This window comes from Eretmochelys imbricata, chromosome 1 (assembly GCF_965152235.1).
Source record: "Eretmochelys imbricata isolate rEreImb1 chromosome 1, rEreImb1.hap1, whole genome shotgun sequence".
NCBI classification, from domain to species: Eukaryota; Metazoa; Chordata; order Testudines; family Cheloniidae; genus Eretmochelys; species Eretmochelys imbricata.
Window position 1 is genome coordinate 118,099,715 of NC_135572.1, and position 17,435 is coordinate 118,117,149.

General features: G+C 46.1%; 1 protein-coding gene across 1 annotated transcript in view; it reads right to left on the reverse strand.

The window, feature by feature from the left end:
* IL1RL1 (interleukin 1 receptor like 1) overlaps positions 1-17,435 on the reverse strand; it is a 45,188-nt gene that overhangs the window by 11,574 nt on the left and 16,179 nt on the right. Inside the window, exons 7-8 of the mRNA XM_077807098.1 lie at positions 16,574-16,706; positions 16,333-16,490 (exon numbers count right to left, since the gene is read on the reverse strand). Of these exons, the coding sequence (XP_077663224.1) occupies positions 16,333-16,490; positions 16,574-16,706 (291 nt within the window). The remainder of the gene's footprint in view (positions 1-16,332; positions 16,491-16,573; positions 16,707-17,435) is intronic.

Consider the following 17,435-nt stretch of genomic DNA (forward strand, 5'->3'; position numbering starts at 1 on the left):
GAAACCTGGCATGAAATTTCAGCCTAAATGGTTAACGAGTGACAGTTATAAGCCAGTGAAATGGGAAGCATTGAGCTCTGTTAATAATAGGCAGCACTACCAGACTCACTTATAACACATCTAACTATTGAACTATTGACTCTTAGATCTTTTTCCTCCACATTCATATCCCAGGGCTTTTTAGGAGTTTTCACATTTAAGTATCAAATAATTTGCTTTTCTTAATTGTCATAGAACATTACTGTATTTATCTGTGCATTACCATAGTATATGTAATATTACCATTACTTAGAGAGGGAGTATTGCAAATACCACAATACATTTAATCACTGTGAGAGGTAAACGTCAAGATTTTAAAGGCATCCACTGTTTTGTTTTGGTTTTTTTTGTCATTTTAAACCTTAGAATGCTAACCCTCTTTCATGAAAATCAAGTTCACTTACAAATTAAAAAAAACAAAAACAATTATTTGTTTAAATTCTATAAACAAACACTATTTTCTTGCTTTCTCTTTCATGAGTCTATGCCCTTGTGTTACATTTTAAGCTATAGCCAAGGCAAATTTAAGTAAAACATCTTAGCCTTTTCCAAGGACATTGGGCCGTAACTTAGGATCAAAGTCTTTCCAATCTTAGTTAGGCAGCATTCTGATTGCACTGAAAAAGGAGAGCTAGCTCAGTAAAGATTGAAGATTTGGCCCTTGGTATACAAGTTTCCAGCACAGATATATTTCTACCAAAATAATAATAATAACACAGACAGAAATTGTTAAACCATTTTCTAGTTCCAAATATTTTAAAATAGTTTCCAATGTGATTTATGATCCACCATTTTTCATTATGACAAATATTCACTGGCTAATTTACATCACTGTCAAGTTTTGTTTGTACTTAAATCTAACATCATCTTCATGCAGCAAATTGACTATGTTGTATCTCGCCAGTCCTAAGTACCTGATTCTTCAAAAAGCTTTGCACAGGCAGAGCACCACAGCAATCAATGGGGCTCCATGTGGGCACAGGGATCCATCCACCTGGCACCCTTTGGAGGACTGAGGCTTAGGGATTCGCTTTCACCCCACCCAGACTAATGTACATTTTAAAAAATGATGGAAGAAACATTTCCCAAGGCACAGTTACATTTATAGTGTGTTTTTGTGGAGCAAATCTAGCCCCCTGCTTCATGGAGCAGAACTGGATGTACCTCATATGCATGCCATGGAGTCCTGGCTCTACGGCAGTGCATGGGGGTGGTAGGTAGGAGAAAAATATAGGTAGGCTTTTCCATCCTAACTGCCGCCCAGGGATTTGGAGGGATCGTGAGAATAAATATCTGGCACAGATTGATACAGCGATTAGGCTGACATAGCCTTCCTGGAGCAGCTCCACATCCTGGGGCAGATTTGGTAGGCCGCTGGATCTGGATTTGGCTCTGAATTAATTAGCTAAAAGGAAACATTTGAAATGGAAGAGCTTGTTTTATTCTGATTTACAGTTTCATGGTTTCTTCAGAAGAACGTGAGCCAGAGAGAGACAATGCACTAAAAGGCCAGTTAGAGCAGGGAGGCAACCTAAAAGCATGAGCCCATGAGAAAAAAACATTCAAAAGCCAGAAAAATAAAGAGGCTGAAAATACGCCATCCCTTGTCCCAATAGGGCTGGGATTTAGAGAAATCTGACATGGATTCTACACTCTTGATTTTGTTTTTAGGATTCCTCCTGGGTACAAGGAACATGAAGCAATCAGGCTTCCAATGGCAACAATCCTTCTCATTAGTCAACAATACATAAAGATATAACATAAACAATATTATATACATATATAAAGACTGTTCTGCCCTGAGATCTAAATGTCTAAAAGACAGCTAATAAAAAAAATGGGCCCTATCATCCCAGTTCAGCAAATACAGGAGCCTTATAAGGAGCTGTTGACATCTGTATTTGTGCTGGATACACAAGGACTGTTAAAAAGGTCATAAACTTCCTGTGTTTATGAAGTTTATATGCATCAGACAGAAATCTCCACATTGGGCTTCCTGGAACTATGGGTTCAATTCTCAACAGGGCTGATACAGCCCCTTGTCTTTCTGGGAGAGATAAACTGAGTTCCGTGCAATTTCTGGGCTGGGTACTTGTGAAGACCTTGTACAAGGCGATTCAGGTGTTTCTGGTTACTGAATTATTACTTTACTTCATCCTGCTAAAAACAGCACATTATTAGCTTTTTGTTGTTGTTGGGCTTTTTTAAGTAACAGCTAAAAGCTGTGGGAACATGGCATTGCTGGCTCTTTACAAAACAACACTTGGAGACAGGAGGCGATAAGAAGACAGAACAGGGGACTGGAGAGGGACAGCATGTTAGAAACCAGCCAGAAGATATTTTATAGTGGCTTTTCCAAGTAGCAAAGTTTGGATCCATGTCTGCAATTCACATCCAAATCTATCTTCCAGAGATAAACCTGAGTGCCAGATTCAGTACTGAACTTTCCCAAGAATTTGAGAAAAAATGAATCTGGTGTTCTGGAAGTAGGCCCACCTCCACTCAGCATGATTTTTGTGTCTAGAGAAGTAAATATTTTCTACAGCAGAGAGTGCACAGGGGAAAAGATTTTTTTCCCCACATTATGGGCCTGTCTGTGAATGGGGATGAGAAGACACCAGATCAAGATGAAGGGAGAAATGGAAGATATCACTGAGGACTGTCTATGAAGGTAGAGCCAGAAATGTCCAGGGTGGAACATCTCTGAATGGGCGGGAGGGACAGAGAGATGCCAGAGGCACCCAGTCTGTGAAGAGAAAGGGCAGAATTAAGAGGTATTCAGGCACCCAGTCAGTGAATAGGAAGAGATACTGAGATTGGCCTAACTGGGGAAGAGGAGCAGGAAAAGGGAATTAAGAGATGTGAGGAATAACCTGCCATTGTAGGTGCTCAGAGACCAACATTCCATAAACAGACATTTTGACCAGATAAAACATGTCTGTAAATTGACCTCAGAGGACATCAGAGATGGCTTGTCTGGGAATGGGGAGAACATAAGAACGGCCATACTGGGTCAGAACACTGTCTTCCGACAGTGGCCAATGCCAGATGCTTCAAAGGGAATGAACAAAACAGGCAAGCACTGAGTGATCCAACCCCTGTCATCCACTCCCAGCTTCTGACAGTCAGATACTGCCAGAGGGAATCCTGAGGATGTGGTGATCGCCCTCTCTGGGACAAAGGAGAGGAAGATGGGAGCATCTGGAGGCAGTGGAGCAGCCTGTTGTTCCTGTGAAAAGGGGTCAGGAGACATCAGGAATGTCTTTTCCATGACTTGGGCTTGAGAGAGGAGGAATCAGAAGATATCAGGAACAAACCGTGAATGTGGAGTATGGGATAGACTTGGTGTTTGTATTAGGAGTGTTTGGGCCTGCTGATTGCATGAGAAAGGAGTCTTCTGTTTGTGGGGAAAAGGAAGTAGGAGAAAGTAGGAGAGAGTGGGATGGAGGAAGGGAGCAATATTCACATGGGAGAAAGAACAGTGTGTATGGGGTAGATTAGAGATAGTGATGGAAGGGGACGGCTAGCTTGGGAGGAAGAGTCACTCAGAGGAGTAGTAGTGGTAGAAGATACAGTATACACTGGAAGATCCACACCACATAAGTAGAGGCAGATGGTGGTGAAGACGGGGCGAGGGTGGAAAGGGGTAAGAGGCAGAGAGGTGGTTGAAGGGACTCTTGAGATTCCCAGGAGCTCCTCATTAAAATTCTGGTACTAAAGTGGAAGGACTGTATGCGCAATTTCCCTGCCACTGAAAGAGTTCACCCCCTTCTGGATACTTCCAAATCATCCCACATAGAGCTGACTACATGGTTTTATGTATGTAATGTTGTTGTAGCTGTGTTGGTCCCAGGATATTAGAGACAAGGTGGGTGGGGTAATATGTTTTACTGGACCGATTTCTGTGTAAGTTCAAAAGATTGTCTCTCACACCAACAGAAGTTGGTCACCTTGTCTCTCTTTACATGATTTTATGATATTTGTAATACTATTATGTATAGCATCGGCAGTATGCAAGGATCTTTGGTGACATAAGACGTGTCTGAAAGGCTGATGTATTGCCTTTGGAAGGCACTGGGTTGCACCATGCCCCAGTCATTAAACAAACTAAAAAGGAAAAATCTTTGGGACAGACACGCCAGACCCTCCTACAGATCTTCACACATACTTCAAATCTACATACATTGTGTATATTCTGAGGGAAGGAAATGCAAACATTTCCACTGAAATGAACTTAATCTAAGCATGTTTGCCAAGAGGTGTCACCTCCTTCCTTGGCAGTGACAATGAGAAAGCACTTCTGTTTTACCTGGGGGGAGGAGTGAGGAGGGGGGGCTGGAAGAATAGATTTCCCAATCCCTCCTCACTCCTGCCTGTGAGCACAACCCTCACCCCTTTGTCACCCTTCCACCTGCTAATACAAATTAAGAGGGACACTGTATTTAAGGATAGTCTTGTAGTTAAGGCAATTGACTGGAACCCAGGAGATCTGGGCTCAATTCCAGCTCTGCCACAGACTTCCTGTGTGACTTTGGGCAAGTCATTTAATCCCTCTATAGCTCAGTTCTCCTTTTGTAAAATAGCACTTCTTTCCATCTTGATTGTAAGTTCTCTGAGGCAGGGACAGTCTCTATGTGTTTGTACAGTGCCTAGCACAATGAGGCTCTAATCCTCCATGGAACCTCTCAGCACTCCTGTGATACAAATAATAATAATGGGGGCTTCTTGTGAAAATGTTGGAGGCACGTCACTGGCAGAAGGGGACTGAGCGGAAGAGCCATTAACAATGGGGTAGCAGAGGGCACTGGGAGGCCTGTACCGTGTTGTGGACAGTGGAAGAAAATGGTGAAGGAGGATGATATTGGATTTGTTTAAAAGTCTGCTTGTTTCAGAAAAAAACAACAAGGGAGACATTTTACATGACTTTTATTGCATGGTTATAATTCATCTGGTACAAGAAATCCCTACTGTATCAATGATTAGATTTAAATGCCAGCTACTGTCATTTTACCATAAATATTGTTGAGCCATGTTAGGAAGGAGGGAGGCAGCTACAGCAGAGGATAAGCACTCCTGGAGATGGTACCAGCAGTCAAGAATGACAGAAGTAGGGATCTTGGTGTTAGCAGCAATAGACAGAGGGGGACAGACATCACACACACTGGCAGCAGCAAAGTGGGCACATTCAAGAGCCCTTCATAAACTATTATTGATGACCTATGGATAAAAACAAAATAGGATTTGTCTACAGCAAGGACCAGATACTTAATGATTACATTGCCCAGAATTCAGAGAGACAAAAATTGTTCTTACAGTTTTCAGAGTAACAGCCGTGTTAGTCCGTCTTTGCAAAAAGAAAAGGAGGACTTGTGGCACCTTAGAGCTGTAGCTCACGAAAGCTCATGCTCAAATAAATTGGTTAGTCTCTAAGGTGCCACAAGTTCTCCTTTTCTTTTTGCGAATACAGTGAAAGTCAGATACACAGCTAGTCATTGTTTCCGTCATCCAGTTGTATATGAACCACAACAAGAGACATTTATTACCATACCTATGACTAGCAACATTACTGCAGGGGCTGCCACACTGGCTTTACTTTCCTTTGATTGAAGGTACACACCCACAAGAGGTCAATTCAGTCCATAGCTTAGGAGTGAATTCCTCACTGACGCTGAGCTCACACACAGCAGCATCTCTGAGTAACACTTCCTACCATCTCTGGATGGCTAGGAGATTCCATCCCATCCTGATGAACGATGGCCTTGCCTCAGTTATACAAGGCTTCATCACCGTATGTCTTGGACTAGCGCAATGCAATATATCTAAGGATGAAGCCATCAGCCCTTTGGAAACGCCAGTGACAGTGAAGTACATCTCCTCAGCAACACGGGATACTGTGAGTGATAAAGAAAAGAACCAGAAAACAACCCTATAATCATGTAAAGCTAGGCTTCTGTCTTCTTTCTGTGCTTATCTGTCTTCTCTCTAAGGTTATGGGTAGAAGGAATGTGAACTGTGTGTAACCTGTACTCCCCGTTTTCGGGAAAGAATTCCTTATACAGATAAGCCTCCATGTTCATACCTACCCCAGAACTTCAAACAGACTGGGTTAACCGGTTTGAACTGGAAGAGATATCACACGTGTTGAACCAGGCTATAAAAGCTCATCTCTGTTCTTTGTTCGGGGCTTCGCCATATTCCTCTGTGTAGGAATTGGTGAGCCCTTCAGCTGTTGTACTTGCTAGCATTAAAGTGCCTCATTTTATCTAAGAGTCCTGACTCTGTGTTTGTTTGGCTAATACAGAAGTCCAGGGAAGGCTACCCTCCCAACCCTAGACGGGAGGGAAACCCTTTTTCCCTAACAAAATTGGGGGCTCGTCCAGGATTGCCGCTTCTCCGGACCGGTGGACGGTCGGGACTCTGAATCCTTCTTGCCGGCACCTGGGTTGCTTTAACCTTGAAGGCTTCCCATCTCGCTTCCACCCGCCGCTTCGGTGAAATAAGGCATCCCTAAAGGCACTAGGGTCCGGACCTATTGGTGAACACCGGCCGGTGGGAACTTGGTGAGTTCTGAATTTTTCCTTTGTGATTGTCTAGATAACAGCCAGGGGTTCCATCTTTGGGGAAAGATGGGGGGGGGCATCCAGTAGAACTGTTGATCCTTCTACGCCCCTGGGCTATATGTTAAAACATTATGATAGGGATATCAAGGCCTTACAATCGGATGGCAACAAAGCTTTGTATAAGTTTGTATTTCTGTGTCGAGGTCCCTCGGTGGGAATGACGCGAGACGACCCGGAACCAGGAAATCGCTGGCCGGGGGAGGGAACATTTGAGTTATAAATAACATTGTTCATTTACGGAAAGTATTGTATGATTTGCAACCGCGGCAACTTAAGTATTCTGATGTATGGATAAGGGAGGCCGAATGGCACAAAAGCGCCAGTGTAACTACTAGTTTACGTACTGCGGTAGAAAAACTTAAAGCCATGCGACCCCCACCCTACAATCCAGAATCTAGTAATGCTGACCGGAAGCTAAAAGTCTATTTATCCCCAACTCCCATTGAAAGAAGCGGGGGACCCTATACCATTGGAAGAATGTTCCTGGCTATAGGGTGGGGTACCGCAGCCTGACCCCGATGCACCCACGCCCCCGAACGGGGAGAGGAGCGGCCCCACTCTCCCGCTAGCTACCGATACCCCCACAACTGACACAGAGCTGGGGGATGATCCGGAGGCTGGCACCTCTACCATGGCGGTGGCACGTCCTGATCCGCGAAACCCCAGTGATGCGACCCCTGCAAAGACCCGTCTCATAGTTCTCTAGGCACACCTAAGGCAAAAGTTACTGAAGCTGCAATAGCTAGTGCAGTCCAAATGCCTATGCGACAATTGCCAAGTGGTAGAGGGGGGACACAGATGGTGTATGTCCCTTTTACCAGCACAGATCTAATGAATTGGTCATCTACTTTTCCCTCATTTCGACAGTGTCCGGAAGAATTTATTAAAAAGTTAAAGGATATTTTCACAATGTATAATTGTAATTATGATGATGTGGAGATAATTTTGAATCAAGTGCTAAGTGAGGGTGAGAAGGAAACGGTGTATAAGAAAGCTAGAGAGGCAGTACAAGGCAGGGTGGCTTATCCGCAAGAGAAACCTGAAATGGATTGGGATGTTCCAAAGACCGTTCAAGAGTGGGATAAAGTGAGAAAGCGAATCTTAGAAGCATTAGAGGATATGTCTAAGCCTGTGTATGATTGGGGAAAGGTAGATGCATGTGTTCAAAAGCACGATAAGCACCCAGGGGAATTCTTCCACCGCCTTTGTAAGGTTTTGAAAAACCACGGCGGCTTAGATCCAACCTCCCCTGTAGCAAAAACACAAGTGATCGGCCAGTATGTAAAAAACTTATTACCATTTGCTCGGAAGTATGTGTGTAGTCAACCAGCTTATGAAAACAAAACGCTGGAGGAGGTGGTGGGGTTAGCAGCCCATGCCTGGAGGAATAGGAAAGAATTAGACACTAGGAGGTCCGAAAAGCTCCTTAATCTGCAGTTGCAAGGTTTCCAAGACGGCTCTCAGGGACGAGATGCAAGCTGTAGGAGGGGAGGCTTTCGGGGACAAGGCGGAAGAGGAGGCAGCTCTACCCAGGGATGGGGACCACAAGGTCAGAACTTCTAGCCACGGCCCGGGAGGGCAGGGCCAGATGAGTGCCGGCGGTGCCGACAAAAAGGACACTGGGCTGCCCAGTGCCCAAATTACCCCCTCCAGTCAGCTGACCCTCTTATGCAAGCCTACCAGAGGGTACAGGAAAGGGGGGGAGAAGAAGGGAGTACTGATTAAAAGCTAGCCGCCCACAATGCTTCGTTCCCCCCGCCAGGAACCCCCTCCGCTTCTTGGACAGTGCAGTTGGATGCAAACCACCCGGAACTTCCAGTTGTGGTGGGAGGAAAAACTCATTCAATGTTAACTGACAGCGGGGCAGATAGAAGTACTCTACAGGACCCCAACCTTCCTACCACTTCTGCAACCGTAAAAGCTATAGGGGTTGGTGGCACCGTGTGCGCCCTTCCTCTAACTGCGGAGCAAGCGGTCCAGCGTGGCCCGTTATCAGAGGATCATAGCTTTTTAATTGCAACTTCCTGTCCTGCAAATCTATTAGGCAGAGATTTGTTATGTAAACTACCAGCAACTATAACTTGCAGCCCGGAGGGGCTCTATCTCTCAGTCCCTACTTCTGTCCCTGAAGCTACGGTAATGGCATTGTTAGCCACTAATGCCACCACAATGACACCCACTGCCCCCCTTGTCCCTGCTGAGTTATCTGATATTCCTGAAGCATTGTGGGCCTCGGCGTCCACTGAAACTGGACTTTTAAAGTCAGCAGAACCGGTTTATATCACTTACCGTACAGACATCCCTCTGCCCCGAAAAATGCAATATCCATTGCCTAAAGAGGCCGTAGAGGGCATTCGGCCAGTCCTACAACAGCTTTTAACTCAAGGAATCATTAAAGAGGCTACCAGCCCTTGCAATACACCTATTCTTCCTGTTAAGAAACCCAAGCATGGCCCCGATGGCAAACCGGTTTACCGCTTCGTGCATGACCTCTGACTGATTAATGCTATTGTGATCCCGAGAGCTCCGGTTATTCCCAATCCAGCAACTATTTTAACTGCTATTCCCCCAGGAGCTACTTATTTTACTGTGATTGATCTGTCTTCAGCATTTTTCAGCATCCCTGTGCACCCAGACTCACAGTTGCTATTTGCCTTTACCTTTGACGGACGTCAATACGTATGGACCCTCCTCCCTCAGGGCTACAGGGAGAGCCCTACCATCTTCAGCCAGTATTTAAAGCGAGATCTGGACTCTATTTCGTTGACCATAGGTTCTACTTTGATTCAATACGTTGATGATCTGTTATTGTGCTCTACAGACAAGACTGCCTGTGTACAAGACACTCGAATCCTTCTTTTTGCATTGGCCGAAAAAGGTCACAAGGTGGCACTCTCCAAGCTACAGTTTGCCCAACCCGAGGTGGAATATTTAGGGCATTGTATTTCATATGCCTCTACTGCACTTACTCAGAACAGGATTGAAAGCGTTCTGAGTATGCCGAGGCCTACCACTTAAAAACAACTCCACCAGTTACTGGGAGCAAGTGGCTATTGTAGAGCCTGGATTCCGGCTTATGCGGAGTTAGTGCACCCCCTCACTGATTTGCTGCTGGATTCCGTTCCCGAACCCCTGCCATGGATGACTCTACACAACAATGCCCTTACAGCCCTCAAACAAGCATTAACTTCTGCACCAGCTCTGGGCAGACCGGATTACGCAAAGCCTTTCACCTTGTTTTGCCATGAACAATCTGGCACGGCGTCTGGTGTGCTAACTCAGCCCTTTGGGCCTGGCCAGCGACCGGTGGCTTATTTTTCGGCCCTTCTTGACCCAGTGGCTCAGGGTCTTCCGCCCTGTCTCCGTGCTGTTGCAGCTGCCGCTGTATTGGTTGAGAAAGCTTCGGGACTTACCTTGGGCCACCCTCTTCTAGTTCAGGTGCCTCATGCCGTTGCAGTGCTTCTTAACCGTGGATCCACGCAGCACCTCACAGCAGCCAGGTTGACCAGGTACAAGTGGGCCTTGCTCGCCAATCAGGCTGTTACCCTACGCCGCTGCGAAGTCCTGAATCCTGCAACCCTCTTGCCTCTGCCTGAGGACGGGGAACCTCATAATTGCCTCCACTTGGTGGATTTGATCTCCACGCCTCGTCCTGACCTCTCCGATATTCCATTGCAGAATCCTGACCTCCAATTGTTTTGTGATGGCTCCGCCTGTCGGGACGAGTTTGGGGCCTTACGAGTTGGCTATGCAATTGTTACCCTGATGGCAACGCTTGAAGCGCATGCCTTACCTACTCAAAAGTCAGCGCAAGCAGCAGAACTCGTGGTGCTTGTTAGGGCCTGTCAATTAGCTGAAAACAAAACTGTGGCCATCTATACTGACTCCAAATATGCCTTTTCAGTATGCCACTCTACTGGACAACTTTGGAAACATCGTGGGTTCCTTACCTCCAGTGGCTCTCAGATCTCCCATGTTGCCTTGATTTCGGCCTTGTTAGAGGCTATTCAACTTCCTGCAGCTGTTTCAGTTACACACTGTAAGGGCCACTCCCGCGCCTCGGACGAGGTTTCCAAGGGAAATGCTGCAGCCGATTCGGCGGCCCGTCATGCTGCCCTCTGTAGGGCTCCAGCCCCTTTTCCTTTTTTGGCACCCCTGCTACTGCAACCAGTGACGCCAGCCATTTTGCTCTCTGCCCAGCAGACAACGCCCCCGGCCGAATTTAGCCGTTGGAAATCCATTGGATGCCACCTAAATGAGGACAACCTCTATGTCAGCCCGGACGGTCGTCCAGTTCTCCCAAGACAACTCCTCCCTCAGGTTTCCCAAGCACTCCATCTGGCCTCGCACCTGGGAAAGGGGGGATTAGTGGCTCAAATAGAGAAGTTGTTTTTTGCTCCGGGGGTCCATGCGGCTGCGAAGACCGTAACTGCACAGTGTGAATTGTGTCAACGGTATAATCAAGGAGCCATCAAACTACAAGTTATGGGACATTGCAAACTGCCTGACTACCCATTTACTGTGGTCCAGATGGACTTCATGGACTTACCACCAGTGACAGGACTAAAACACTTGCTTGTCCTGGTTGACCTTTTTTCAGGGTGGGTTGAGCATTTCCCCACTCGAAGGGCAGATGCAGTATCCGTAGCAAAGTGTCTCCTCAAGGAGATTGTTCCCCGCTTTGGGATAATGACTCGTTTGGAAAGTGATCAAGGCCCCCGTTTCACTTCCCAAATTATTCAACACTTAGCGAAGGCCCTCGGCATAAAACAGGCCTTGCATACCCCCTATCATCCACAAAGTTCAGGAAAAGTAGAAAGGGTGAATGGGCTGATAAAAACATGCGAGCAGACTGGATTAAAGTGGCCCGAAGTGTTACCCATAGTGTTAACCAATCTTCGTAATACACCCCATAGGAAGCATTCGTTGATACCGTTCGAAATTCTATTTGGCCAACCCTTGCCAATTCCCCTAACCAGTGTAGACGGGTTTGTCCCAGCGAAAACTTCATTAATGGCTGGGCAAGGTAAGTTGGCGGGTTATTGTTGCATGTTGCAAGATGCATTGAGTGATGCGTGGGCCAGAGTAAAAGATGCCCAACCTTTACCGCTTGATACTTGTGCTCACTCTCTTTTTCCAGGTTACTTTGTCTGTGTTAAAATCCATCGAAGGAAGCATTGCCTGGAACCAAGGTGGTTGGCCCCGGCCCAAGTCCTTCTGACTACTCCGACGGCAGTGAAGGTCGAGAGCATCAATAGATGGGTGCACTGCAGCCACTGTAAGAAGGTTCCTACTCCAACATCCCCAATGACTGCCATCACGACCGCCGCTTCTACATGAACTGTGTACCGATCGGTCAGCGGAATCAGAAGCAGTTATAGAACTGTGGAGCATTAGTTATGCTGTTACAAATATTGTATTAATATTATTTTTTTTTGTTTTGTGTTGTTAGTAGCCGGTAGTATTTATAATGTATGTATGGCTATGGGCATTAACCTGGGCCTCTGCCCTGGGGGGTTGGGATAAAAATACGTTTCTACAATTAGCCCAAAACGTAACCAACGCCTGGAATGTTAGTGATTGTTGGGTGTGTTCCCACTTCTCCTCCCATTCACTGCAAGGTTTCCCCATTTTGCCGGTTCCAGCGCTCCTCGATTCTTGACAAAATGGGTCGGCGTGGTACGGCCAAAAGGGAAAAAGGGGAAGGGGACCCATAGATTTTAGGACTTGGATCCCGAACCATCGCCCAGACTTGCTCGTTAAGGCCCCCTTGTGCGTAGAGAAACAGTCACTATGCTCCCAAGGTAAAACTACACTGGGAAAATACCCAAAAACCCACTGTGAGAAAATCCTAATTTTGGGGAAAAATGCAAGCACTACTCTTTTGCTGTATCCCAATGGTACTGAGGTAGCCAACTATGCCCATGCCGGAGGCTATGTGGGGTACATTCTCAGAGAAAATACGACTCAATTTGCCGGCCTTACATTATGGAACTTGGGGGGAATAGGACCCAATCCTGATGATGCTGCATCCCTGGTGGGACGATTGCAGGACGTTTCTCAGAACTCAGGGGACAACAAAGGCAACTATAGCATAGTATTAGGAGATCACCATTTATGGTGGGTATGTGGTACTTGGGCAGGAAAAACCTTGCCCCCAAAGTGGTTAGGAAGATGCACAGTGGCCTTTGCCTGGCCAGCAGGGATGCATCGTAGAGACTTAATAGAAATCAAAGACACAACTCGACGAACCTGTCGAGATACCAGTTATAATCCTATTGTCGAGGAAGGCAGTGCAGGCATGCGAGCCTTCCGTATTCTTTTTCCGTGGGTGGGGGTGGGCCAACTTGAATACGCTCTAAAAAATATGTCAGCCGAAATGGAAATATTTACTAACGCCACTCGAGATGCAATCCAAACCTTACAAGAAATAAGCTCATTAGCTCGCTACAGTATGCAAAACAGGTTGGCCCTGGATCAGCTTTTAAGTGCGCAGGGAGGGGTGTGCACATTTCTCAATGCCACATGCTGCCTTTATGTGAATCAAAGCGGACGCATAGTCACAGATACTAATATAATTGCAAACGTGTCAGCCTTCTTTCATAAGCAGGCCTATATTTCTCCCAGTGTGGGCTTTGACTTATGGGGCTGGCTCACCAGCTGGTTGCCTAACTTTGGATGGCTAAAAACCTTGTTTGTGTATGGAGTGGGATTCCTTATGATTGTGGGTCTGCTGTTCTGCTGTGTGTCCAGTTGTTGTGCCCTCTTCCACCGGGTATGTACCAAAGCCATGAGCCCAGCAAAGATATTATATATAAGAAAGGGTGGTGTTAACCAAGATGAAAAGCATATGAACATGTTAAACAATGAATAATGAGCCATGTAAGACAATTATCTTCAGGCTCAAAGGGAGGAACTGATAAAGAAAAGAACCAGAAAACAACCCTATAAGCATGTAAAGCTAGGCTTCTGTCTTCTTTCTATGCTAATCTGTCTTCTCTCTAAGGTTATGGGTAGAAGGAATGTGAACTGTGTGTAACCTGTACTCCTCGTTTTCGGGAAAGAATTCCTTATACAGATAAGCCTCCATGTTCATACCTACCCCAGAACTTCAAACAGACTGGGTTAACCGGTTTGAACTGGAAGAGATATCACACTGTATGTTGAACCAGGCTATAAAAGCTCATCTCTGTTCTTTGTTCGGGGCTTCACCATATTCCTCTGTGTAGGAATTGGTGAGCCCTTCAGCTGTCGTACTTGCTAGCATTAAAGTGCCTCATTTTATCTAAGAGTCCTGACTCTGTGTTTGTTTGGCTAATACAGAAGTCCAGGGAAGGCTACCCTCCCAACCTTAGACGGGAGGGAAACCCTTTTTCCCTAACATGAGCATATCAAACCCGTTCTTTATGCTGCTTCCCAGAGATTATCAAGTCAAGGCCAAGGTCCGATCTCCAAGGCACTCAGTGCCCTGCGCTTAGCATATCTAAGGGTGTGTCTACACTACACTCTTCTTCTGGTGGGGTGTAGTGTACATACACGCATAGTCCCCAGAGCACAGGTATAAATAGCAGTGTAGATGGTGAGGCACAGCTTAGGTGAGTAAAGACAGATCTGAAGGCTGTGGGTATGAACCTGAATGCATACCCTACACAGCTCTCTACTTCCTCAACCCATGCCTCCCCATCTACACTGCTATTTTTAGCTGTGTAGTGCCCGTGGCCTCCCCACTTCTGGAGCCCTTCTCCAACCCGGGAAAATACTCCAGCAGTGGGTATGGGGTCCAGCAGTGGAGAAAGGCTCCAGCAGTTCCATGCCACAAGGAAAGACTCCAGGCAGCAGGGAAAATCTCTGACAGTGCCCCACGGCCAGAGCCTTTGCCTCACCACAGGGAAAAACTCTGGCAGCGGAGAAAGGCTCTGGCGGGGAGAGGTGCTTCACCGCAGCGAAAGGCTCTTGTAGTGCGGAGCTTCTAAAGGCTTTCCCGCTGCCTCCCCTCTACCAGAGCCTTTCGCTGACATATGTAGCTACACGCCATAGTGTGGATATGGTGTGCTATTCAATGCGATGTGCCGCTACGCATACTCTGCATGTCGCCGCCAGTGATGTGTAATGGAGATGTAGCCTAAAAGACCACCCAAAGCTCTGGAATGGAGACCATAATTAAAAGCTCTGCTCCTCAGGCACAATGGAACTTTCTGTTATAAAAATTTCAAGCTCATCAAGTTCAGGACATAGAACTTTCCTCGGGGCTGGTCTGAGACTGGGGAACAAACTCCCCCAGGAGCGAAGGACCATCCCAAACCTCACGGTCATCTGCTCCAAGTGCCTGGTGCACTTCTTCAACCTGCCTTCTCTCACATACACGTTGAGCAGCCTGTACATGAAAAAAACAACCACCCCCAAAGTAACACCCTACCAAAACAAACCATTGCGCACACAATTCTCCCTTGGGGAGAGAACGCGAGTCACATCGCTTACTTCACTTCTGGAAGGTGCACAGTGATGAGGGTGACATAAGAACCTGACTAGAAGAGCATAGAGGGAAAGGGCAGTCCTTTGGCTCTACAAGAACTGGCAGCTCAACCTTCAACTTCTTTTTTTAAGATCTTGAAGATTTTGTGTTTCCTGACTTGGTCCTGCACTAGCAGCAATAGTTTCTTTTCAAAAAGCGATAAAAAGAGTAGTTGAACACTGCTGATAAGAGAAACGGAGACTCGTGTCAGAGCTATGCCGCCCGCTGATCTGTGACTCAGATCTAGATCCTGGGGTCCTTCTGTGGTGCACGGCAGGCTGCACAGGGCTGTTGTGCTAAGCACATGGGCAAGTGGTTGCTTTGCATAGATTCAAGGCAGGTTAATCTCGCCACAAGGAAGGAGTGATTTGGCAGCGACATGCTCATGAACGCAGAATTGGATCCCCTGCATGTCATTTTGAACCTCTCATTTACACTATACATGCAACACTCCACACTTACACTGAGCAGCATCCTATCCCTCAGAGCAGTGGTTGTCAACCAGGCGTCCGGGGCCCTCTGTGGGGACCACAAGCAGGTTTCAGGGGGTCCACCAAGCAGGGACAGTGTTAGGCTCGCTAGGGTCCAGGGCAGAAAGCCAAAGCCCCACAGCATGGGGCTGAAGCCTGGGGCCCTGAGCCCCACCACCCAGGGCTGACGCAAAGCCTGAGCAAAGTAGCTTCGTGGGAGGCCCTGTGGCATGGGGCCCCAGGCAATTACCCTGCTTGCTACCCCCTAATGCTGGCCCCGGCTTTTATATGCAGAAAACCAGTTATTGTGGCACAAGTAGGCCTTGGGAGTTTTTATAGTAAGTTGCGGGGGGAGGGGGGGGTTAAGGGGCTCAGAAAGAAAAGGTTGAGAACCCCTACCTCAGAACACTAGACTCTGTGGGTGAAATCCTGACCCTAGCAAAGTCAATGGGAATTTTGCCAGGATTTTATCCTAAAGCTTCAAGATCAGATCTCCACAAGTCCACCAACAAAACTCTCCATATTATAGCACGTGAATATACAGTTGTATAGTATATATACATTGTATAGTTTGACCATGTCGGGTGGCAGTGGGAGGGATGGTACTTTTTTATTTTACTTTTGCCAACTGAAACAAACAACCACATGTTTCTGATTCTTCAAACTGTATGAAAATTGAAAGGTACCTTACCCTTACAAGGCACTTTGAGCTGTAATGTCACCGTGAGCTTTACATGTTCTATTTCATTTAGTGCTACACATGTGAAATTCGACAGAAAATCCTCTTCCTTTACTTCCTCAATATTTAAAATGGACTCTCCATAGTATTCCCAGTCACGTCCCATAAAACTAGTAGAGAAAGTTGTTACTGTTAGTTGTTAATGGATAGACACAGCTTGCAAAATATGAAAATTATTTCACATGATGCTTACAATTGACGGTCTTCACGAAACCTTGAAGTATCGAGATCTTCAGCTTTGATTTCATTAACCTCCCATGTAACAACGGCTATATTTTGCTTCCCAATCCCCAGAAGGGCTCTACAGCTAATGTCCACAGGAGAACCTAAACAAAAGTCAGTGGGAATTTTGTAAATAATCCTTGACACAAGCAAAATTCCAAAATAAGAGTTGTACTGACTTGCACCAAATAATGGAAGATGTGAATTAAAACTGATTTAATTATATCTGTGCAAGTTTGTGTTGGCAAGGCCGAAAATAAGGTTAACAAATCTTACACTTCATGGCATAAACTGGTAATGTGCAAGGGAGAGAGAGGAATTCTAACATTCCTGCAAATAGGGAATTATAGATTCATTATAGCAAAGAGTTTAGAGTATTTTATTTCTTTAAGTAAATTAAAGTGCTTGCAAAAGGTCTGTCTGATGTCCTGGAAAGGTGGACAGAACCACCTCGAACTAAAGGTCCATCCCCTTAATCAAGGGAGCAGCCACAGGAACTGGGATCAACTAAATCCAGGGGACAAATAATAGCGGGGTGGGAGAGCAGGAATAGGAGTGTAGATCATAGGTTTAAAACAAGGGAACCAAATGGGGACACTGAGCAGAGAACCCAGACAGAACCCGCTGCTATGCACAAAAGGTGCTAAACTGACAACCTGGAAAAATGAAATCCTTTAGCACAGAAGGCAACGCAATCTATCCTCACACTCTGCCTAATGCACCCAAACTATGATTAGGAAGCAATATGTCTAGTAGTGAGATGAGAGCTCAGTTTACATGATCTTTCCTTGGCCTCTCTCCAAATAACCCACTAAATGGAAATAAATTTCTGT